Source organism: Thunnus albacares, chromosome 4 (assembly GCF_914725855.1).
Source record: "Thunnus albacares chromosome 4, fThuAlb1.1, whole genome shotgun sequence".
In the NCBI taxonomy this organism is placed as follows: Eukaryota; Metazoa; Chordata; class Actinopteri; order Scombriformes; family Scombridae; genus Thunnus; species Thunnus albacares.
This window is the reverse complement of record NC_058109.1, coordinates 17,839,169-17,864,783: the sequence shown is the minus strand read 5'-3', so window position 1 is coordinate 17,864,783 and position 25,615 is coordinate 17,839,169. Positions and strand designations below refer to the sequence as shown.

At 38.6% G+C, this 25,615-nt stretch overlaps 1 protein-coding gene across 3 annotated transcripts in view; it reads left to right on the top strand.

The window, feature by feature from the left end:
- gnai2b (guanine nucleotide binding protein (G protein), alpha inhibiting activity polypeptide 2b) overlaps nt 1-25,374 on the top strand; it is a 42,350-nt gene extending 16,976 nt beyond the window's left edge. For 2 of the 3 annotated variants that reach the window (XM_044349601.1, XM_044349602.1), the window contains 8 exons: nt 10,883-10,925; nt 12,866-13,007; nt 16,954-17,114; nt 19,587-19,715; nt 21,793-21,922; nt 22,384-22,537; nt 22,704-22,896; nt 24,182-25,374. In XM_044349601.1, coding sequence (XP_044205536.1) covers nt 10,883-10,925; nt 12,866-13,007; nt 16,954-17,114; nt 19,587-19,715; nt 21,793-21,922; nt 22,384-22,537; nt 22,704-22,894 — 950 coding nt within the window. In that variant the 3' untranslated portion in view covers nt 22,895-22,896; nt 24,182-25,374. Of the gene's footprint in view, nt 1-10,882; nt 10,926-12,865; nt 13,008-16,953; nt 17,115-19,586; nt 19,716-21,792; nt 21,923-22,383; nt 22,538-22,703; nt 22,897-23,567; nt 24,084-24,181 lie in introns of all 3 variants that reach the window. The other variant, XR_006403153.1, reaches the window with a different exon arrangement.
- The last annotated feature ends 241 nt before the right edge of the window (nt 25,375-25,615 follow it).

Genomic DNA, 25,615 nt, shown 5'->3' with positions numbered 1-25,615 from the left:
TGCTCAATGACTCCTTGTAATGTGATTGTGCTCTACCTGTCCATACAAACTGGCAAAGATCTGGAGGAAGGAAAAGTAAAACATCTAGCAAGCTTCTTTAGGAGCTCATAGACTAAATAATATATAAAAGCCAAGTCAATACTGGACTGGTGGGTAGACAAAAAGAGGTTCTAAAGAGAGACTCTAAAGGCACAAATACACTCCAGAGTGGAGGCGTACATGGACAGCTGCGGACACCACAGATAGTAGTAGTTTTGTTTATACTACTTTCTGGAGTCCGCTTGGAGGATGCGTTCCACACATGCACAGTAGATGGGCATCTACAGGAAGACAGCATAGTGGCCACAACCAATTGGAGATACGCTGATGTCCACACAGAGCCCATGCGTACACCCTCCGATGACGAAATTTATGTCACACGGACCCTAGCGGACCCTTGCATACTTGCAAACGTGGAAAGTATAATTTTGGCTTGAGGGGAGTCATTTGTGATCGTATGGAAGCATGCTAGCATTTGCTAACATGATAGCCATTAAAAATTTAAAGAAGAAACGGTACATGAAGGCTTGTTGCAGTGAGATTATTTCTGGAGTCTGTTTTCTTCCCTCTTTTAGTAGAAATGCATTTAATGTGGGGCCTCCTGGTGGTCCATGTCTTGGAATGTACCACAATATCTCTTGTTCTACTTCCTGTGGAGGCTTATGATTCTGGTTTTCCCCCTCTCTCTTCCCACATGAATCCCTTCTAGTGAAATATATATGTATTTATTTCATAGATGAATAAATTTAAAAGTCTTACATACTGGGACTGCCACAAGTACAAAAAAATCTCAAGTTAAAAGCAGAGAAGTTAGTATTTTAGCCAGGGGCCACATGCTCCTGAGCTTGAACTATAATAAAATCCTTTTGGCATTTGTAAAACTGATTGGGAACCAGTCCAGCAGAGACAAAATTGGGGTGATAAGGTCTCTGTGCAGCACTACTGTAGTACCATCATCCATACTGGGGACAAGCAGAAGATGTGAAATTGAATTTTTGACTACTGTATGAAGGTTATAAAGTCGGCTGAGAAAAAAAAAAAGACATTTGATACACTCTAAATGAAAGATGCAAGACAATTCTGCACTCATAACCTCATCCTTAAAAGTCAAATCACTGTGAAAAACCACTCACACGTTTCTGGCCACTTATCTAATGCTGGCAGATAGACCTCTTTGCTGCTGGAAATGGCAAAATGTTACTTCAGACTTTTTATCGCTGACATATAATAAGGTTCAAGACATACAGCACTTGACATCATGAAGTCACTTTCTTAAAACGTCAAGAGTCGGGTGGATCATTTGCTTTTGAGAGGACACACAGTTTGGTGTTAGTGGTGTAGCAATAAAATAATGCATATCTACTCTTTCTAATGCATTATTACACCTTCGTGAAGGAGCATGTAGAAAGGAAAGATTAAACAAACAATGGAGTCTTGTGGCTGGACATGTGTTGTATTTGCTGAGGAGGAGGATGAGTTGCCAATGGTGACTGTGAACGTTATATTGGAGTAAGTACGAATCAGTCAAGAGCAGTGCCGGTGACACCTACCCAATGCCAATAGGCATTCATTTAAAACTGGATGATCAATGGTGCTGAAGGATGCACTGAGGTCTAAAAGGATTAAAAGTAAAGAAGCGTGTGCCTCTGTTATTAGAAGACATTAATGAAGAGTCTCTTACGCTCTCTCTATACACCTCTTACAAGCTCAGTGCTCTTCCTCAGGCAGTAGTAATTGACTGCATTGTATACGTCATGTTACAGCCGCTCTTATGTCTGTCTTGTGCTCTCAGTGTGCTCTTGATTTGTGTTTCACTTTTTTTTAATGTAGAAGGACCTTCCACATGTCTTTCTGTTGTTTCTCCTCTTTGGAAGTGTCCTCTTTGGAAGTGTTTCTTTAAAAGCTAGACTTGTTTATCTACTTGTTATCTGCTTTTCTTCCACTGGCACAAGCTGTAGTTGCAGAGGTGAATCTGTTGATTTAGGCAGCAGATTAAAAAAAATATGTTTAAAGGCTGTCAAGCTACTGTCACTTTCTTTATGTCGTCACTGTCTGACACATGTTCTGCTCGATGTGCTGCATTGATTTTTCTTTTTCCTGCAGTGGCTTTAAGATGCTTAACAGGAATTCTGAATGTAGAATTGTGGAGTATAGTGTATTAAGCATCCAGGTCACATAAATGTGTTGATACTGCTTGTGAGCACACATAACAAGGGATTAAACACTGTTAACATTGGCTGTACAGTCAGAGTGCAGTAAGCATGCCACTCTGCAGAGCAAAGCATTGAAGCTCCACTGCTCCCTGCGAGGCTGATGACCTACTTTTCCACTCCAGGCAATAACATACTGTACTGTATCCAGCCATGTAAAATTCCTTCATCGCTCTCTGCATTGCATGTGAAAAGGAGGGGGGGGGGGGCTCTGGCTGGCTGAAACACCTGAGCTACTGATGCTAGTTTGCAGACATTCACCTACTAGAACCTGCATGTGGTGATACAGTAAGCTAATACCAGGCTTTGTTTCCACTGAAAACCTGAAGTGGTGGAGAGGCTGCATGAAATAATTCAAAGACTGTCGCTATCTGCAGGTCAATAAAAGTAGGATAGAGAAAGGCTCGATGTCAGGCTGGTTGAAAAGAGAGGAGGCAGTTAATAATAGCCTGCTGACAGAGGGCAATGTACTAGAATCAAGTGGGTTGTAAAAAAAAAAAAAAACAAAGCAAGAAAAAACAGCTCCACTTATACTGTAAATGAGTGTCTTGGGTGAACTAAGCCTTGCTCTAACTGACTCACATAAATACTCATAACGTGTATTCACTTCCACAGACAAGCACAAGCATGCGCAGAGACTGAGCCTGATCAGTGTGCAATGTCCTAAAATTGTCTTTTTCACTAATATCAAATTCTGTGAAATCATTGGAATTTTAATGCAAGGTAACATAAGACCAGGGGTTGCTGTGGCACAAAAACAGAAATAACTGATGGTGGAAACATTGAATTTTATAATGACTGGATCAGTCACATAAATACATAAATAAATTTAACACTTATATATTTAATGTCTCATTTAATTTGTGATTTATTTATTTATGGTGAAAATTAAGCATTAAATTATATAATTATATATTTATTAATTTATTTAAGCATTTAATTATATAATTATTTATGTATTTATATATTTAGTTTCGGCCCTTAAAACCCTCCATAGTGGGGCACACTTATGTTAGATACTTTAGTTAAATGTTGCTAACAGGGCAGATATTGTTATCAAGTAGCATTAAACTAAAGAGAAGCAGGTGAGCGAACTATCAATCAACGGCTACTATAAGTCTTCAAATCTTACTAACGGAGCAATAATTTCCAAAATGACCACCAGCACACTTAGAGGGCCTCAATTTAGAAGTTGAGACCATAATGACTCATTGAAAAAAAATATTGATTAAGTATTTCTAGACAGAAGTTGACAATTCTTGAATGGGAGACCGTTGGAGCCAGCATCTAGCGGCCGTCAGTGGAATTGCAGTTTAAGGTACCTCCGCACTGACTTCAGCCGCCAGCAATAGGTTGATGTAAAATGGAAGCACTAAGACCAATGTCATACAGATAAAAACAAAATAATCTATCTTGAAAATCCCTTGAATGACAATCTTAGTTCTTAAACATTAAATTATTCAGCACTTTTGTTAATAAGTAATCAGATTCATTGGTGGATTCAGATTTAATAAAATACTGGGGATGCACCGATCTGACTTTTTCAGTCCCAATACAGATACCGATACCTGGGCTTTAGGTATTGGCCGATACCGAGTACTGCCAGTACTACCAGTGTTTGATTAATAAGCTATATGCCTCACTGGGAGGAAGAGACTGGGATCATTCTTCTATGTGTAAGGCAACATCAGGATTGACTTAAATATTGCTTTCCTAACTTTGTAAAACAAAATGTAACAAATAAATACATAGATATAAATTTCATGAATTGTTATTTATTAAAATAATGTTATCCGATACCAGATCGGCCTATTGTCACCAGTACCCAATCCAGCTATTTGAGTCAGTATTGGACCGATATCCAATCCACATACATTCCCATTTCAGTTGCAAAAATTAGGCAGTATGCCCAGATTAACCTCTTTAGGGAAAATTATGAAAGAAAATTATGATAATTATTATACACATGTATGTATATATAAAATAATGTCAGATATGGTTTTGTCTGTCATCTCCCCCAGGACGCTGTGACAGGGCTTTAAATAGCAACAGAATCATTGTTGTGTATTCTGCTCAGTGTCATCAACGCCCAGAGGTAGTTAACCTTTAAATGGCTGTAAAAGCTAGTTGGATGTGAGCAGTCGTGACACCAACGGGTGGGGGCAGCAGGCCAAGATGAGAGCAAAGGAGGAATCATGTCATAGCCCGGCCAGTGAATCACTCTCCCATGGCAGTCTCTGAGACAAGTGATGGCCCATGATGCTTGCGTATGCTGAGATGTGTTGCATGTCTCCACAGACGAAATGCTGTGGCAGTGGGCTCTGACGAAGAGATGTGAAACACAGTGTTTGTGATTATAGGCCTCCCAAGGATGCTGAGTGTAGACATAGCAGAATGGATTTAAAATGTCGCCTGTTTCTAAAAAGTGTAGACTTTGTGTGCCTGTCATTTCAAAAAATCCTCTGCTGAGGATTTTCCCCACTTAAGCTGCAGTGAGATTCTGCAAATAGCTGGTTGGCAGGTTTTTACCCATGCTAGCAGCATGCCTCTAGGGATAGCAATTTCAGTCTGTCCAACACTTTGGTCCAGACTGAAATATCTCAACAGCTATGTGACGGTTTGCCACTTTTACTTCAGAGTCAGAATGATGCTTCTTGCAGACAAGAGTTAAGTTCCACAGAGTGCGCTGAATGTGTTTGCCTGCAGCCTGAGCAGGACTTCACTCACTTCTCCAATAAGTCAAATGTGCCAGGACGGTTTTTGTTTTCCTGTAAGACAGCTGCTTTTTTGAATGGATTTTTTTAGCTTGTTCCCTTTAGGCTTGTTGAAAACAAGTGAACATTCTTGTCTCAACTGAATGCAAAATGAAAAATGTAATACTCAGTCGTCTTGGAGCCTTGAGAGATGTCTGTTCATCCACACAGATTAGCTTACCTGGGTCTCATTGCCCAACTAGGGATGACCTTGTAAGACCAGCTCCTGCTGTCCATGCAGAAAATGGGTTTGTGTTGAATATAACTGAATCTAAAAACAGTCTCTATGACTGCACCAAGAACAAAAGTCTACTATAATACTATCATCATATTTCTCCTTGTCTACTCAGTTAGGCATAAAACCAAAATGTGTTAAATTTACAGTGATATTGAATTGAGAAAAACAATTACAAACAACTTTGGTGCAGACTAGGGCTGTGCAATATGACGGTATATATCGTGTGATAATAGAAAAATGTCTATTGTTTCGTATTATGCTCGATCGTTTATTTTGTTGTGATGCAAATCACACTCTTTACAGCAATATTTTTCGTCATTTGGAGTCTTTCCATCTTTTGCGCGGATTATATTGATAAATTATTCTTCTTGGCTTTTTAGTCGCAAAGCTTTTATTGCACTTACAGTAAATGAGTTTAGTTGTCATCAACTCTTGAACTCTCCACCACTGTCTGTCTCTCCTCTGCTGCGCTGCACACACACAGGGGCACGGACCAACTATTTATTCATTGAATTAAAATGTGTTACATCGGGATGGGTATCATCATCAGGATATGAAATAACCCATATGGGGATATGAGATTTTGGTTTTATCACCCAGCCCCAGAGCAGACTAAAATATCTCAACAACTATTGCATAGAGTGCTATGAAACTTTGTACATACATTCATGGTCCCCAGAGTATGAGTATGAGTCCTACGGACTTTGGTGATCCTTATGTTTTCCTACAGTAGGATGAAACTGGTGTAGATTTACACAATTAAAAGTAAAGATCAGTCATAGTTAATTCAACCTTAAAATTAGTTACCTAACATTGTACATTAACAGCATATAAAAGTGATACTCTATTTTTGGTTTTAGTGCCATAATTAGAAAAGGTTCTTAGGAAATAATTATATTAACTGGGTCATTTAATGGGGAGGTTGCTCTCCACTGAAGTGGGAGTCCTCTATAAGACAGTCTGCTAATACTCATATTTGCCGTTACTTGTAGTAAAACGAACCACTAATCTGCTGGCAGTGTGTTGATGCAGAGGGCAGGAACAAAACAAGTGATTGGCCACTGCTGTTCACTGAATTCCCTGCAGCTTGCACTTGAGTGTTACTCATTCCAACTCATACACTCTTAAATATTAAGCCTCCATTACCGCTTTTTATTCTGCTTGTAGCTGATGAACTTGCAGCTGAACTCTGTATTTATCTGCAAACTGGCAGATAACCCGTAATGAATATTCATGAATTTGCCAGGCACTCATGTGAGTCCTTCTCCCCGCTACTTTTTTCTCCTCTCTACTTTTTCCAGTGCCCTCCATGCTCAGTCCTCTCACATGCCCCCAGTGTCTCTGCGTCGTCATACTCCTCCTCCTTCTCCTGCTCATTTGTCAGTCTCATCTATGCTGTCTACCTTTACTCCATTCCCAAAGCCTCCTATCCATCCTCTTCTTTAACTGCCTTTTAATTAAATTGCTTTGTCTTCTCAAGCTTTCCTCCGTAGTGTCTTCATAGTTATAGTCTGTCTCATTCTCTGTTAAACTGTGATGAATTACTTTTGAGCTCTTTTTAGTGTTTATTGGATAAATGCTGGTTTGTCTCAGCTCATCATTTCATGCAGAGTTCATGTGGTACTTTGTTGGCTTTTCTAAAGAGAGCTACCCCCGAGCAGTTTTCTTCTTCTTGTATGCAGGTATTATCAGCTAGTCTATAATGTGACTTATCTTGGCCTCAGGCTTGTAAAGGAAGTTGTCAGTAATGCTTTTGCTGTATACTTCTCCACATTTTTTTCCCTTTTTCTCTCATTTTGGACAAGTCCCTCCCTGGGAAGGATGTAGACAAAGACATAATCCTTCATGTGCTTCCCATTCACAAACAGTAGTGTTCAATGGGGAGCCCAGTTAAGCTAGAAGCATCACAGTGAGGGGTTTGAACCTGGGGGGGTTTGGGTAAACATTTAGAATTTTTATGTTTTATTCAGTTTTTCACAGAATTTGGTTCTGTTTAATGTTGCTGCCAGTTTAGATAGTCACACTTCACACTCAAGATGCATTACTGTGTTGTTTGATGACTTGCCATCCTCTTTATAGGAAACAGTTTAATGTAGAGTGATGATTATTTCCATTATTGTTAATCTGTCAATTATTATTTTGATTCATCATTTAGCCTATAAAATGTCAGAAAATATGGGAAAATGTCTATCAATTTCCCAGAGTCCAAGGCAACATCTTGGTATTGCTTGTTTTGTCTGACAAGATATTCAATTGATATTAAACAGAGAAAACAAGCAAATCACCACATTTGAGAGGCTAAAAACAGCTAGGACTTTGTATTTTTGCTTGATCTGGCTTTAATAAATACTACTTGATTATCCAAATTGTTGCAATCAATTTTCAGATGACTTATCAGTGAATTGACTAATTGCTTCAACAGTAGCTCAGATGTAGATGGATAGTGGGCTGGTTGACAGGTGATTGACCTTATCTGCAGTGAGTTTATGTGTGGATGTTTGTGTGTTTGCCGAGATCAGGATATCTCATCAGTCCATGAATAGAGACTTTATATTATCAGCAGTGGGTGACTGAGACTGTGGCCAAGTTGTCATCGATGTGAGTGGGTCTGTGAGAGTATTGGATGTGTTCAGAGAGATGAGTCTGTTCTCTATAGCCTGGGCACTTGTGATCCTCATGCTACAAATCATGTTGTTATCTTTGTTGTGTGTTCTGGCACTCGCTGAAATCCAACTCTGGGACAACTATGAATACTTGGGGTTGAGGAAGCAGAAAGAGGGGGAGGGTGGCATCGCCTTCTCATTGCCAGAAAGTGATTCTGGGTCTGTGTCTTAGGCTGTTGTAACGACTCTAAAATGAAAGAGCTTGTCTCCTCTGCCAGCACAGCACACAGAGCGGTCTTTGTAGTTCTGGTCAGTCCTCACTGAGGCTCCAACTCTGTTGAACCACAGGACTTCATGTACGGTAGACGCATCTGTTCGATTAGAATTTACTGTGGATTTATCTGTAATAACGGCACTAAATGTTTCATCAATATTGTTTGATGATCTCTGCTGGGTAGATGTTCAGTGATATACTCATGTAAATCATTGAGCTCCATGTGAGACAGTTGTTGAAATCAATTATGCATCCAGTCTTTCTATCGGCACATAAACTGTGTTAATATCCTGCTCAGTGGCAATTGATGATTCCTGTGCAGCAGCTCTTTGTCCCCTAACGATTAAGCTTCATTTTAAATGTCAGCAATGTCTGTACCTGAATTAATGACAAGGTAGTAGTTTGATGGTGTCCCATTTGGATACATTAACATCCTGCCTGTTTGTTATTATGAAAAATTTGATAAGAAACACTGATTACCAACTTAAAGACTATTTGTCTTGGAGAAATAAGAAACACATTTCCCTCTTGTGCTCAGAGGACTACAATAAGGTGCATAATTCTGTCATTATTATTTAGATTTTTATTTACAGTAATGTGTAGTGCCCTGTAGTATCACTGTAGGTATAACCCCAAAAAATTAAATTTATGGCTCACCTCTTATATCGTATCATATAAAATATATTTAATGTTTTTTGTTTGTTTGTCTTACAGTTGAGGCTGCATTTTTCTGTATTTAACTTTAATTTCTGTAGTATTTTATTGTTATTAAATTCTATTTTCAGTTAATTTTACTCTTATGTTATTGTTTTTGACAAGTTATTTTTAGCCACGCTAGTGGCGTGGCTCTCTGGGTGGCAAGGGGAATATGTTAGTATGCTAACACATTAAACTAGATGGTAAACATGATTAACATTATGTCCCTTAAACATCAACATGTTAGCTGTCATTGCAAGCATTTTAGCATGCTGGCGTTAGCATTTATCTCAAAACACTGCTGTGTAAGTACAGCCTCACAAGCTGCTAGCAATGCTGTAAGACTTTTAGTCTTATTCAGCTATAAAATGTCACACTTTTTGCATATCTTGGTCACAACTCTTAACCACACTCAAGGAATTCCTATCAAATCTTTCAAAAAAAATGTATGGTAAAAGACTAATATTAGCCGATACGTCTTTACCTTAACTCTGAAATATTGATATATCGGCCTTTAAAATCCACCATTGGGCTCTTGAGTATTCGTTTATGTTTTTCACACAGATATCAGCTCAACCCTTGAAGATGAATAGGAGCAATAAGTTTTATATATCATTGTTTACTCTCCTCTGGCTGCAGAGATAAGGTGACCTGATAAAAGTATAAAATCAAAAGTCAATTCAAAAGTTTTCCCCTGAAGCAGCACAACAACACTGCCCGTTTCTCCTAAAACACCTTGAGCATGAAGAATGAGGATGCACTCTTTTTTTTCACTGCTGTTCACAAGTGTTCTCCTCCCTTCAGGCTTGAAATATTAATGGATCAGTTTTATTCTGGAGCCAGGAAGATGACCTTCATGCATGTGTGTGTCCACAGAGAGACTAGTATTCCACATTACACCAACCACCTTTTATTCAGAAACAGGGCATTTTTATACAAGTGCCTGTAAATCTGATGCTATATTAATATTATTTCCATATGTTTATCTCACTGAAAACAAATGCAGATATACCCAGATGGAAGTAGATGGCAGTCTGAAAGAGGAGATTATTGAAACCCTGTGATAAAACATTGTGTTCTTAAAGATGAATAGCAGCCTTGTTACATAATTTTACCTTGATAAGCTTTAAGTAAGATTAAAAAGTTTCTACCGTAGGATTTATTCAGGTATTAAATTGGAACAAAAAAGATCAAAGAGAAAAGTTGAAAATGAACTTGAAAATTTTAGCAGCATTAAAAAATAACCACATATTCTTGTTTTATGTGTGCTGAGTTGTTGCTTACTGTAGTTTTTGTCGTATAGACACAAAACACCTGGATATTCATCTACCGCTCTACCTCTGTGCCTGTCTAGCAACAAGACATGAATGACATCTCGTATGACAGCGAATGCAGCCCCAGACATTGCTTTCACACCCCTCCCTTGGCACTGCATTCCTCCCTCTCTCTCAGAAAAGTGCTGGATGTGTGTGAATATGATGAGTGTTGACAGCGTGAGGGGGGAGTACTGCTGGTCCCACTTGCTCTGTCAGACCCCGGCTGGGCTAATGTTTGTTGGCAGGGCTGGGTCAGGTGGCGTGAAGGGGACAGTGCATGGTGGCATGGTCTTGACAGCACAGGGCAAGTGCCAAAGACTCAGGCTTATTCATCTCAACATGATGACAATGTTCTTAAAGCACAGCTCGCTAGATTCAGAATTCAAAATAGTAGGTTTATGTGCTAACAGTTTTGTGCTGACTTCTCAAACTTCTCAAATCTCAAAATAGCCATGAAACAATCTCTCTTGCCTGCACCCGTCTTCAATCAGAGTGAAAAATAAACATTGAAATGAATGGGGGAATTCTTCATGCATATCTGTACATCGTGTCCTCAGAAATGGAAACATAAATAAACCAGACAACCCGGAGGACAAAATGTGATGTCACAGGCAGGCCATCATCGGGTTGTCCATGTTTTCAAAGCAGAGACGAATGCAACCAAAGTTCAACTTTATTCCACTCACAAAGACAACAGCAACAGCTGCTTGAAGTTCCTTTGTAACTCTAATCTTCCTCTTTCTGTTCCAATAGGTGCTGGGGAGTCTGGAAAGAGCACCATTGTAAAGCAGATGAAGTAAGTTGCAACAGCAGTCTTTTTCTTATTTTAGTCTTTTCTGTTTAACTCAAAGATGGTAACCAAATCTGGCTACAGGCTTACATAATAGAGAATATGATTCATAATACGATTGTTTAATAAAATAATATTTGTTTCACGAAAGAACCGAACAGGAGAAAAATAATTAATCTGTCAAGACATGTTTCTCTTGTTCTGATGTTTTCTTCATTTAGGGCTGAAAGGAAATGTTGTACCAGCTGAAGATGATGTACTCATTATTAAATTCTGATGCACTGTTAAAAGCCAAAGCCAAGTCCACACCTGATGATCCTCTGCTCTCACTTAATGTTTCCTTACTGAAGTTATCTTCTTTGTGTGACTCTGAGTCACACACAGACCGTGACCATAAGGCACAACCCCAACCCTCACCCTCAAATAAGAAATTATAGTGGTTATTGTGGTTTGATCAGATAAATATTACTTTCCTCTATGTGGTTTCTAGGGGATGACATGGCCTCCCCTGTTTTGTTATTGTCTCTTCCTGCTGATAGCACAAGAATATTGTGAAGACTTAGTGAATACGGAAGATGTAATGTCTGTGCACCAATCAGAAAACACACACACAGACACACAGACACACACAGACACACACACACACACACACACACACACACACACACACACACACACACACACACACAGAACTCTAAATGGCTTAATTATTCACATTCCTCTGGGCTAGCCAGGCATTGAATCCATTTTTTATGAGCTTGGAGCAGGAACAGTCTGCCGCTTTTTGAAGCCAGGTTATTAACACGTACAAGCATACAGATAAATCAGCCTGCAAGACACAAACAATCACAACATTGGCCTGTTATGTAACATTACACATCTAAGTATCCTGTGTTTATGACACTGCAGCAGAGAAAGTTAGGAAAACATAACCATTTTCTTAAAACAGGCAACTATGTGTTTGCTAAATTACTACTGGTATTAATTATCATTTGCATCGACACACTGTTAAAAGCAGCAGGCAGTTTTACTTCAGAATGTATGAGCATTTGTTTTATTATGCTCACTCTGCACTTCCCTCTGCAGCCTGATGAAGTCTGGATGATTGCATGTCAAGAAAGGACTCACAATTATGCATTCACAGACAGTTAGTTCCCTCACTCTCAGGTTTAAAGTAATAATATACTGAAGCAAGAGTCAAACTCAGGATACAGCATCAACTGGATTAACATCCCATTCTATGTTAAACCCACTACTTCTACACATCATCCTAGACAGTATGCTGACATATCAAATGTGATTCAGAGTATACACTTCTTGGTAGGAAACATACAGGCTATGTTATTGTTTTTGGCAAGTTTATTTTTAGCCATGCTAGTTGCTTTGCTCTTTTAATGGCAACGTCTGTCTGCTGGTCAGTTGGTTGGTCTGTTGGTCCAGACTGAAATATCTCAACAACTAGTGGATGAACTGCCAAGAAATTTTGTACAGATGTCCATGGTCACCCGAGGATGATGCCTATAGATTTTGGTGATCCTCTGACTTTTCATCTAGTGCTACCATGAGATTGACATTTGTGGTTTGGTCTGAAATGCTTCAACAAATATCAGATGGATTGCCATGAAATTTGGCAAAGACATTTAGGTCCCTTCAGAATTACTTCCAATAACTTTGGTGCATCATCATCATAAACTTGAGTTTATGACCAAATACCCCCAACACTTTATATCAGCCTCAGCTGTACTTTGTGTTTAGTGCTAATTAGCAGATGTTAGCATCTCACATATTAAACATGATAAAATGTTACTAAAGTATCCTCACTGATGATCAGTTATTAGTGACTGCTATGAAATTTCTTTGAGTGGGTAGCTGCAAAAATTGTCACCATAATAATTTCCATTTTACTGTGTTCTTTAAGAAATGTTGCTTGTTTTATATGATCTCAGAATCATCCATGAAGATGGCTACTCAGAAGATGAGTGTAAGCAGTACCGAGCTGTGGTTTATAGTAACACCATCCAGTCTATTATGGCCATTGTTAAAGCCATGGCCAGCCTCAAGATTGACTACAGCAACCCTTCCAGAGTGGTAAGACACACAAACACTCAAAAACACTATGTATTTGTTATGGCATTGTATTATCACTACTCATTATTTTCATCCTCCCAAAACCCTACATCTGATGGCATAAGCAGGGGTTGACCACAAGCAAGAAAGGCTGATTTCACTCAAAGAGCATCAGTTTACCTACGAGATACAGCGCTTCACTTGGCAAAACAAAGCCTGTTTTATCAATTGAATCTTTGTTGTGTTGTGTATCTTCATCTGCAGTTCTGAAGACTTATGCTTGCCCAGCGTTAACAATCAGAACAGTTTACCTTTGTTTCTACTACTCACCATGTCGCTGTCACTTTTCCTTCTGTCTTAAACTATTATATTGCTTGCATCTCTGGAACAAACATTTTACTCACTCACTTATCCATATTTCAGTGTAACCCAGTGAACGAAGATTATTTCAAGGCTGAAAAGCCTCTGGGAATGAAGATGTGTTTCTCACAACCCCTTTATCAGTCACTAACACTGGCAAGGTGTGCCAGTACTTTAACCACATGTGAGATCATGTGATTTCCAACATTCACCTGTTCACAGCAGCCTGCATATCTGCGGTAAAAAAGCTGATGGTACTAGAAACTGGAACACACTGTAAAGCTTCTCTGAACCGTTACCTGCAGGGAAACAGTCTTTGTCTTACAGACTCCACCTCCTCCATCTTTGATCTGCTCTCGCCTCAGAGTTGAAATAGACAGAGAGGAGGCTGAAAGTGTAAAGCAGCAGCAGCAGACAGGCCACAGAGGGATGTTTTGGAGATTGGATTTAGTGCTGGCAGGACACATTTTAACATCACATTTAATTTGCTAGATGCTCTCTGCAACCTTAGTGATGACACACATTGATTCTTTGTTTGGAAGGCTACCACCTGTAAAGGGAAGAAGGCTTAACAGGTGGCCCAGAAATGTCTGGTGTCTGTTTTTTAAACAACTGTAATTTGTAATTTTATGTCTACCTGGCATGTTTTTTTCCTACTTTTTGTCTAGCCTGACATTACATCCCGAACCTCAGTTTGCATCTTATTAGGAATATGGAGCATAAATACCAGCCATTGATTAATCAACAAGGGGATCAACAGAAAATTCATTTATGACTATTTTGATCATTGGTTAATTGATTTTAAGTCAATGATTAGGTAAATGTGACGATTTGTAGCTTTTCTCTGTGTCATATCATTGTAAATGGGCATATTTGTACCATTCTATACATTAAATGCTTAATCAAGTAATCAAAACAATCAGATTAATCGCTAATGGAAATAATCATTAGGTGTAATAACACACACTCACAGAAGCCCATAAACCCATGAATCAAACTCACATACTGAATCTCAAACCATTGCACAAACACAGACAGACACACCCTGCACACACAAAAAACACAAATACACACGCCGCCATCAATATCAACAAGTCACAGTTTCAGGCAGAGATCCAGTCTTCTGCACCCTGTGAACACTTATCGAGCCTATGAACAAACTGTCAGCAAGGTCTAACAGCGGCTGAACTCATTCCTGTGGAAGAGTGTGTGTCAGTGTGATTTTACAGTGAAGCCAGTGTATGAGTTCTGTAACTGAAGCTGTAATAGAGAGATTGAGGACTCTGCTGCGGTCATTAGCAGGATGGATAGATAGACTTCCCCCCCCCATCCCCATTTGTCAAATGGCTGTGTGTATGTGACAATACTCTCACAGACTCTCACACATAACAATTAGTGTGCTAGCCCGCCCGTACTTGCACACAATACCAATGTGAAAAGGCACACACACACATACAGATTCTGTATGTGCACACACATGCATGCAGAAATACAAAAAATGTAGATGAACCAAAAACATGCACACTCAAACATCATTCATGCGATTTTCTGCTAAGGCTGAGGGAGCAGAAAGCACATTGCAAAACAAATGTATCACAGTTTCAAAGATTCAGTGAGGTAACAATCACTTCCAACAGCTGAACTTAAAGGGGACCTATTATGCTCATTTCCAATATGCTCATTTCTAATAACTCATGAACTGTGAGGTGTGGCAAAACAATACCTGCATAGGGTGTTCCTTGGATGAAGCTGATTTGACTGATATAGGCCACGCCCATTTGCACCTGGAAAAATGTTCCGCCATTTTGGATTTTTTTTTTTTTGGTAAGCACATTTTTTGCTTCTTTTGGCACGTATTTCATCTAATCTTGGTACACTCGGTATGTGCCATATTTGGATGACCCTGAACAAAACTTATGAGTTCGTTTTTGGATATCACTTACTGTTTGTCTGTAATTGGTTACCAAACTTTTGAAGGCGTGGCCTGATGCCCTTAACGGCCCATAACTCTTCAGTGCTAAATTGGATTGCAAGCAGATTTGGGAATGTTGTACATACAGCCACATTGCAGTGTATATAAGTATATAACATTTGATACAATTCTTCCCACAGGGGGGCGCTACTGTAACATTACTGTTTACTATATTACTGTTAGTAACATGATATTTCTACAATTCTGTTATCTATAATAAAATGAAACTTGGTACACAAGTTCTCCATGAGAATGTGCATGACATATTGAAGCATGGCACCAACAGCCGCCCTTGTGTCCATTAATAAACCATCACCATACTACTTATTAACTGTCATATCTCTGAAATGTAATATTCCATGGTAACCAAATTCAGCAAAGTTCTATGGTAATGCTGAACAAGTCCGTAGCATTTGATACAATTTCACTTGGAGGTGGTGCTACAATAGTTTTTTTTAAATTAGAGCAGCAGCTAACAGCTTGCAGCTCTCATGCGCATTTTCTTCAGAAAATGCAAATATTTTAATTTTACTTTGCTGTGCTGTGTAATGGAAAAACACTTACAGCTCGACTTGAGTCATGGCTCGGCGGGACTACCCTCAAAAACAATGGAAAATCATGTGAGTGGAGCAGTGAACTCTCACACTGTGCCTGGGGGGAAAAAAATCCCAAATCCCAAAGATCGACATTTTTCACCATTTTCTGACATTTTCTGGACCAAACAACTAATTGATTAATCAAGAAAATAATCAACAGATTAATCAATAATGAAAATGATCACCAAGAACAAGGTAAATAAACATCAATCGACTGAAGGAAATCTATGAAAGATCTAAAAACATGACTATATCCACAAAAGATGTGTAGATGCAGTCGCTGCCTGACAGGTGAGCATGTTGAGACACACATTTTACTTAATAATATTTTTTTAACTCTCATTGAATACTTTCTTATTAAATCGCAATAAACTAGACCAACTGCTATGCTGACACACACAAATGCATGGGGAAGACAAAGAATGAATTATTACTTTTTTATATTTTTATCATTTCACTCATTGATGATAAAGCTTGGAGAGGATTGTTTAATTTCCAACTGGAAAATGGAGAATTCAGAGACACATGCAAGGTGGCAAACAACAGGAAATCAAACCACTCTGCTATAGAAATGTTGCATGCTGTTTACCTTGAGTCACACCAATGTATCTCACATATCTCACTTGTGCTCAGCCCAGTTTGGCTGGCATGGGTTTATCAGTGATATCATCATCACATCATATTGCTACAATCATAACCTCTGCTTCCTTGGCAGTAGTTCAGAAACACAGCCTGATGAAAAAGCATTATTTATCCATATACTAAATGGCCAAGAAGATTCGTCACTGTCTGTTGATCATTCTTGGAGTTTAATGTTTTCTCCTTAAGCGTGCCCATGTCTCTATAGTTCATAAACATGTAATTACCAAAATGTACTGTATTGTGTCCTGAATGATGCATTAGTATTTTTTAATCCATGCACAGATTAATACAGTTGATACAGGTTAGGTTATTTCATCCTGTGTGGAGGAACCGTTTTCAAGTATGTTTTGGCAGTACAGTCCACAAGCCTGTCCTGTGTCCCTGTTGTCCCCTGCAGGACGATGCCCAGCAGCTCTTTGCTCTATCTGCGGCCGCTGAAGAACAGGGCATTTTTCCCGATGACCTGTCCAATGTGATCAAGCGACTGTGGGCTGACAGCGGTATACAGAGTTGCTTCGCACGGTCGCGAGAATACCAACTCAATGATTCTGCAGCATAGTGAGTTTGAATTTGTGTGTGTATTTTCTTCTGTGATCCCAATTACGAATCAAATGCATGTTTGTATTTCGAAAGTAACTCTTTGATTAAATCCATGATTTTCTACTTACTTTTGTAATATTCAGGCTGTCACTACCAGTGTTGTCTCTGCATATCTTCTTCCACTTATACATTAATCAATATGAAATCGGCTCCTGCATACACCAAACTCTGTGTTTCACCGGTATAAATATAAATGTGGCCAAGAGAGAAACCTCCTGTAAAATATATTCATTTTCTCTTCCTGCATACCTGTCACAATAATATAAAACAGCTCAGAAGGTGACATTGAGATAGATTTTGATGTTTGTTTGCATTTGGCTGATGGTTGTGCTGATTCATTTGATGTCTGTGTCATATTTGGTCTCATAATAATATTATTATTATTATGAATATTGCTGCCATTAGGGAGGCTGTTCTCTAGGTGTTGTAATGGATCTAATGGTGACGTCCTCTCAGCCTCTCTCATATGCTCTGCCGTTGTAAACTTGTCTTTGCCTTCGCTAAGGAGCTATAGAGACCGGAAAGATAGTCCAATAACTTCTATTTAGTGATTATTTCTTCCTCTCTGGGGTTGATTCTTTAATACTGTAACCTGATAAGCAGAGCGCAGAATAGTTTGTCTTGAGGGATGAAAAAGTGGGACTTGAAAAATTGTGTTTACTTCAAGGAAAATTAGCCTCCAAGTAAACTTTGAGAACTGAGATGTGATAATAAATCCCCCAGGTGACTCCTTTGTGTACTTTAGGACAGGTTGAAAATAATATAATTGATTTTGCAGCTATGCAATATACTGAAATGAAGCTTTGTGTGATATATTCATAATTATTCTGTCATCCCATTCGACCAAGTGGAAATAATTTGTAATAGGTGCCATGATGAGACAGAAAAATGTTTAATCATCTATTATTCCCTTCAATAGGTCTGACAGGTCTTGTCAGATGGGACGTAACATACATGAATGATGAGATCTGTATAACTGAGATGCTGTAGATATCTCTTTCTGTCTGTGAAGCATAGGTTGGCTGGGCCACTAAAGCTCCCAGCTGGCCTTGGATGATGATGCAATGCTTGTATAAGTAGGGCATGCTTCCACACTCCCCTACTGACCAACAGTCTGTCAGAAAACAGGAAAAAGGCAAAAGGGGATTGTGAAGGGGGACCTAAAAGGAGAGTGAACATTAAAGAAAAGCAGCCAAAAATTATTAATTTTACTTTTATGATCTCACTTATTGAGCCTTACTGATCGCCTTGGATTTTGTATTTAAATAGATCAAGTAAATAATCTTTTTTTTTTTTTTTTTACTAATATCATACATCAAATTCACTAAAGTGGAGCAAAACAATAAATAACATTTAACATTAGCTTACACAGGAGCAATTACTGTATGTACTTGGTGAACCATCTCAGGAATAAAACCTTTGGGAGAGTGGTATTGTCCCAAGAGCTGATGTAACAAGCGAATGATAAATTGTCCACCCATAGCTTGGCTAAGCATTGTGTCAGAACTAAATAACCGTCTGAACTTAAACTGTCTCTATACTATGCTGTTTGCAATATGGCTTACTAGCTACCTGCTGCACTGAAAAAAAAGATTTCTACAAAAATTAGACAGCCAGCAAGCTTCAAGAAAATACAATACCAACAGTCGTCAATTCAGCCAGCAAAATTAATGGTCACCAACTAAAAATTAGAAGCCTGTTTTTGTCTACTTTTCCTCTGTGAAATCATTGTGTCAAAAATTACAGTGAGTGACAAATCTGCCATTGTAAACTGCATAGGTCCTGACCAAGGAATGAAAAGGACAGGTGCAGCAACAGTAACAAAGGGAGTTGAGACTTAGCCAACAGTCAATTGCTGAGCAGCGCACCCCAGCTGTCTGCCAGAACTGACCTCACATCACTATCCTTCACTGCTGAGTTGGTTCGACCTGTTACAGCCATAAGTCAGGCTTAATTAAACCTGATTTCTCCCAACCACAGTTCAGAGTTGCAACTTTGGGTGGCTAACCAGTTTATTAACCTGTGCAATGTATTTTGTTATAACTTGATTATTACAAGACTCTACTTAAACTGTCTAATGAAATGCTGTCAAGTAAAATTTAGTCTGTTTAATGAATGCAGCAGAATATGACTCACTCCACAGAGTGAAGTTCACTAAATTGCTAGAGTCCCTTACAGATCAAAGTAGTCCAGTAAAATGTGACTGTTTCGGATGTTAATGCACCACAAGTGCATCAGTAACCTGTGTGTTTGTGTGTGTGTGTGTGTGTGTGTGTGTGTGTGTGTGTGTGTGTGTGTGTGTGTGTGTGTGTGTGTGTGTGTGTGTGTGTGTGTAACTGTTTCTGTTTTTCTCTCTCTTGCAGGTTGCAAATCATACTGAAATTGTGATCACCCTCGCTCTCTCTTGCTGTGTCTCTCTTTCTCTATTAGTTACCTGAATGACCTGGAGAGGATAGCCAAAGCAGACTACATCCCCACCCAGCAGGATGTGCTGCGAACTCGGGTCAAGACTACTGGCATTGTGGAGACTCATTTCACTTTCAAGGAACTGCACTTCAAGTAAGGCCATACAGCACTGACCTCACAGCAATATTAATAGACTTCAGATATTTTGGAAACAAAAAATAAATAAAGTCATAAAAAATAGAAAAGAAATTCCTCTCTCACCCTGTCTCCCTGTCATCAAAACAAGTGCTTTAGCCAAACAATGTGAGTCCAGGACACTCTCATTGAGCAACACACAGTCACAGGCTGTATTTGACATCAAGTAACCTGAGTGGTAATCTGACCCTGTAGTGTCCGCTCACTTCTGATGCTTGCTTGCAGTGTACATGTTGGTGAACATTTAAAATTCCCAGTTACTTATATCAATCATTTTTTTTGTCTGATGATAAATACAGACAGATGAGCACATAAAATATCACCAATAAACTGAATAAAATGCAACTGGTGCTGTTTTGAGAGATCACATATGCATAAATCTTGCTTGGACATTAAAGGAGTAGTTGGCCATTTTAGGAAATATGCTTATTTGCTTTTTTTCTAGGAGTGAGGTGAGGAGACTGATATTAATCTAATGTATGTGCACGCGAAAAGAAAGCAAATTAGTGTATTTTCAAAAATGTTTAACTACTCCTTTAAAATAACAGGGTAAATATAGGCCAATAATTGCAGTTACCAAGTGAGCCTCTCCATAATCACAATTGTTTTCCCCCTACAAGTGCAAACAGTGACATCATGGTGACATCACAGTGTCAGCATCCTGCACACTTGCTCTTAAACTGCAAAACAAAACCATAATGAAAGCTGGCCATGTACCTTGTTTAACAGAAATGGGTCAACTTAATTATGGTCTCAACATTAATTGCATCAAAAGGGCGACTGACCCTCCTGGCCTGAAATGTGCAACTCAGCTACTCAGAAGCCAAATTATACCAGCAATTAAAATCTTAATTATCACCATTGCACTGAGAGCTGAGTAAATAAAATAGATCCTGCCCACCCTGCTCTCGCTGCATAAAACCAGAGCTTTATTTAATGCTAACATTTGAGTATGTCCTCCATGGTACAGTAAACCTTACATAAAACATGCTCTGACCCAGCCTGAGCACTTGTGTGGGATAATAATGGATGTATAGATATGTCTCTTAATAGAGGATGTGTGAGATATATAGTGAGTGTTTAAACATTTATAGCAGGGTCTATACTGCAGCAGATAGACATCCAATTCCTGTTATAGAAGAATGTATATATGAAGAGAACGTGGGTGTAATAATAACAAGAAATACAGTCTCTTCTGATTGTACTGATCTTAGTGGTTTGTCTCAAAGCTTTGGTGAGATGATCTTAAGTTTTCAATCCAACTAAACAGATCTGGCTAATAAAAAAAGGCAGCAGCAGCCACATGGCTCTGGCGTGACCTGCTTCCTGATAAACTCTCCGATATTTACCTCCTGGCACAGCCTCAATATTTGGCCTGAATAATGCATGGAGGAAATCAATAAGAAGAAAGTCACGTTTTTATAATTCTGTCCTGTTTGCCATAATAAGTGTGGAATTGAAATACTTAGATACAGATAAATGTCATCTTTTGACAATTGCTTAATTTAGATTTGTCAAGATGCCACTTCTTGAGGGTCCACTACTACTAAACCTAATTTTTGTCCTCTGCATGATCAAAGTATGGCAGTTATCCTGGGTGTGGTGTACTGATGTCAACTCAGCCATCTGTAGGGTTTTGCTCACACCTTTAACAGCTTCCATCACAGTGTTCAGCTTCCCCATTAACCTGTGCTTCGCTCTGAATATAAAGGCTTGCCTCTTACAGGCTGCATTGACCCTGCAGTCTTTTATCAGATATCTGACGGCTACTTCTCCACCTCCTCACCACTTTTGTTCTCAGAGCAACCTCATGAAATCTTAATGTACATCCAGGGATGGAATGTCACCCTAACTTTCTCCTTTCTTCCTTCTTTCCTGCCTTCCTTCCTTCTTCACCATAATTCTTCCCAAAATGTCCACTTTGACACCCTGTTCTCCATTAGCCTCACCTTACTGTCTTTCACAGTGACCGCCTTCCCCCTGCCACATACACACAAACATACAATGTATCTCCTTTGCTTTATCTCCCTTGCAGAATGTTTGATGTAGGAGGCCAACGCTCAGAGAGAAAGAAGTGGATTCACTGTTTTGAAGGAGTCACAGCTATTATCTTTTGCGTTGCGCTGAGTGCTTATGACCTGGTGCTAGCTGAGGATGAGGAGATGGTAAGGAGGAAAAAAACACCTTCTGGAATGTCTTCATCTGCATGGATGATATAACTTTACTAACTGAACTAAATCTGCTCTCTGGCTCCTTCTTAGTATGGGGTACTTTAGATTTTAAGTCTTTACAAGGCATTTAAAATCACCCATCCCTCCTTATTATGGCTTAATAATAGTGAGCTCCAGGTGGTAAAGTTAGCTCAATTTACTTTAACGATCCTTTTATAGTTGAACCACTAGTGTGTAATTATGTAATAAAAGTACTAATAGCTAATTATTCAAGTGAGTTGAACTATTCAACCTCAATTTCTTGAAATGCTTATGAATTTACATCAGCACCTCCTCTGCACTGCTTATTCATCTCATTTGAAATATTGAACAACATTGTCCCCTGGTGGCAGCTTTGATGTGTTGTTGCACTTTGGTGGAGGCCATAAGCCATGACCTATTGTGCTTCTCTTTAGAATCGAATGCATGAAAGCATGAAGCTTTTTGACTCCATCTGCAACAACAAGTGGTTCACAGAGACCTCCATCATCCTCTTCCTGAACAAGAAGGATCTCTTTGAAGAGAAGATTACTCGCAGCCCTCTTGCCATCTGCTTCCCAGAGTACACAGGTATGCAGTGGAATATCAGAGGCAATACTGCACCTTAGAGCAATACTTTAATAGTTAAACAACCTCAGTACAGATAGATTTCTGTGGCTGCAGTTGGGAGAGTGGTGACTCACTGGCAGATCACGGGAAAAGTCATCTGTCCTGCGATTATATCTTTTTTTCCCAGGAGCCAACAAATTTGATGAAGCAGCTAGTTACATCCAGACCAAGTTTGAGGACCTGAACAAGAAAAAGGACACCAAGGAGATCTACACCCACTTCACCTGTGCCACTGACACCAAGAACGTGCAGTTTGTCTTTGACGCTGTCACTGACGTCATTATTAAGAACAACCTGAAAGACTGTGGTCTTTTCTGAAGGTAGGATGGAGGGACGACTGGCTGTTACTTTAAAGCCTATTCATGAACAGCCTTTATGTCATTTTGGTGGCCTAGTGATTATCTTACCCAGTTTATGAGGACTGACATCTCTTTGAGCTCAGAAGATACAGTATATTAAGTAATGTACTCAGTATTCAGCCTTGAGCTGAAATGAATCAATTAATCAAATTGGTAACAATTTTTAATAATCAATTAATCTTTTAAGTAATTTTTAAGCATGAATATCAGCTGGTTCCAGCATCTAAAGCAGCTAATGTAAATAGTTGCTGATTTACTCATTCTTCTATAAAAAGCAAAGTCAAAATCTTTGGGTTTTAGACAGTTGGTCGGTAATAAACAAGCAATATATCATCTTGAGTTCTAGGAAATTCCAGTTGAATTTTTTTACTATTTGCTGGCATTTTATTTACTAAAAGAATAAGAAAATAATCTGCAAATTGATTCATTATGAAAATAATAATTAATTGCAGCCCTAATTTACTCCTAAATGGCGGCTATCCTAAAAGTAAAAATTGAGAAGTTCTAGCAGCTTTAATTTTGTAGTTCATTTTAATTACATACAAATTATATCATGTGTATTTATTGGACTGGTAAACAGGCAAGAATAATGCACTCTGTTGAACTGCTTACATTGATGTTTTTTCTTACAGCACAACTTGTAGTGGACTTTCAACAAACTGACTGTGGTTGTGGTCATTACACCTGCCTTTTTGGTGCAACCTGCCAGGTCACATTAACTGTCAGGTGTTTGCTCCCAGGTCAGATTCAGTTTCAAAATCCACTGCCTAATGTGGTCTGTCTCCCATTCCTGCATAAATTTAGCATGTGTGGGCATAAATCTGGCCACAGTGTGGATATTGAAAACAACCTCATGCATTTATCACACCACCTACCGACTTGCCTCACAAAGCCAGGCATGATTCGGTCGGACTTGAGTTTTTCAAATGGCATTACTGTGATCACAAATAAACCGATACTCCAAAAATGGAATATGACATCCCCAAACCTTAGCAAATAAAACCAAAAATCAACCTCCCATCCTTTATTACTATAACATTGCATGTTGTGTTTAGTAAGTGTTATGTAAACTGATTCAAGCGTTTGTGATTTCATTGCTGAGGACCAGATTCAGCAGGATAAATAAGGAAACATAAAGTTGAGTGCTGGTAAGTTAAATCAGTGGAACAACAGGTCCTCTGTCTACATTTTATATTGTGTTTATCTAATGTTGCTGTGTTTGTTTGTCATCTCTCTTTTCATGCAGGACAATTCCCAACACACACAGACTGCAACAGCCATGAGATGATTACTGCTTTTCATAATGAAAACCATAACAGACTTGATTCCTAGAGGGGAAACCTGAAAGAATTTCAACAATCACTGATTTGCAACCATCACATTCTCTGTCTAATGTGTTATCATTTTTTATATATATATTTCTTACTGCTCTTTATCAGGGGCCCTCATACTATTCATGCTGAGTGCCTGTTAATAGACATTTGACCAAGGATAACCTAATTGGACGAGAACCTCTAACAATCAAGGGCACTCACAGTAGAATTGCAGTTTTTATATTAGATTTGTAACATAAATTATATTAGCCAACTGGCTCAAGTAGAAAATAATTGTTGGAAGAGTAAACGTATAATAATAACTCATTATTTCATCATTGCAAATAGCAAAAGAAAATGCACAAAATTAAAAGCATTTTTCATCCTTAATATCTGAAAGAACCAGTTTGAGAACCACTTGCTTATTTTTTTTTTAATTTTAGGTTTTCATTTTCCTTTCCATTTTGCTTTTGAAGGTTAACAAGAGGATACAGTACAAAAAAACACACCTTTTTATAAAAATCACATTAACTTATGTTAACTAATGTTGGCATTTTATGAAACCTTTGACTGCACAGAGCTTATTTTTAGAAGAAAACAAACATGCATGGAGAATGGAAATGGATGAAAGCAAATTGTTTTTTGTACAATGTTTACACAGAATCAATATTCACAGTTGTACTATAGTGCATTGTTCTGCATGACTGTCCATAGATTAGCCTGTACCCTCCCACAGACTGAATAACATTCCTTAAGTAACTTCTTTAAAGAAACAAAACAAAAATGGCTATGTGTCACTTTTAAGATATCTGCAAGATTTTTAAGTGGTTATGTCTTTTCCTAACATAGATTGTTCTGTACAATTCGTTTCATTCCGAGTCTTTTTACATATGTTTGTGCCTTGATATCTGTTTACACTTGTTCTTTAGAGACATGCTATCTTGAGAGTGTGAATTAGGGCTATTTCTACTCCACTTCAGTTCACATAACCCGTCATTTAATGCACAACAACACTGAGACAAATGGATGATACTCGTTCATTGATATTAAGATGAAAGTCAGTCACTTGTTAAATGTAAATAAAAGTTTGGTCACATGATCTGTTCTATAGTGTGATGTGTTGAAAGAAAATGTACAAAAAGCATATTACTCTGGATCAATGTTTTACTAAAAATTAACAAAAGGGACTATAAAAAGAAAAAAAAAACCCATAAAGACTGTTGTGGACCTTGAGTTGAGATTATTTTGTCACATATCCTGATCCCAAGGTTATCTTCCATGCTTAAATTTAGAAATATATCTGTAAAACTTATAAGACGATGAGTCAGAGCACAGCACAGTTGTGGGACATTGCATTGGCATTGCAT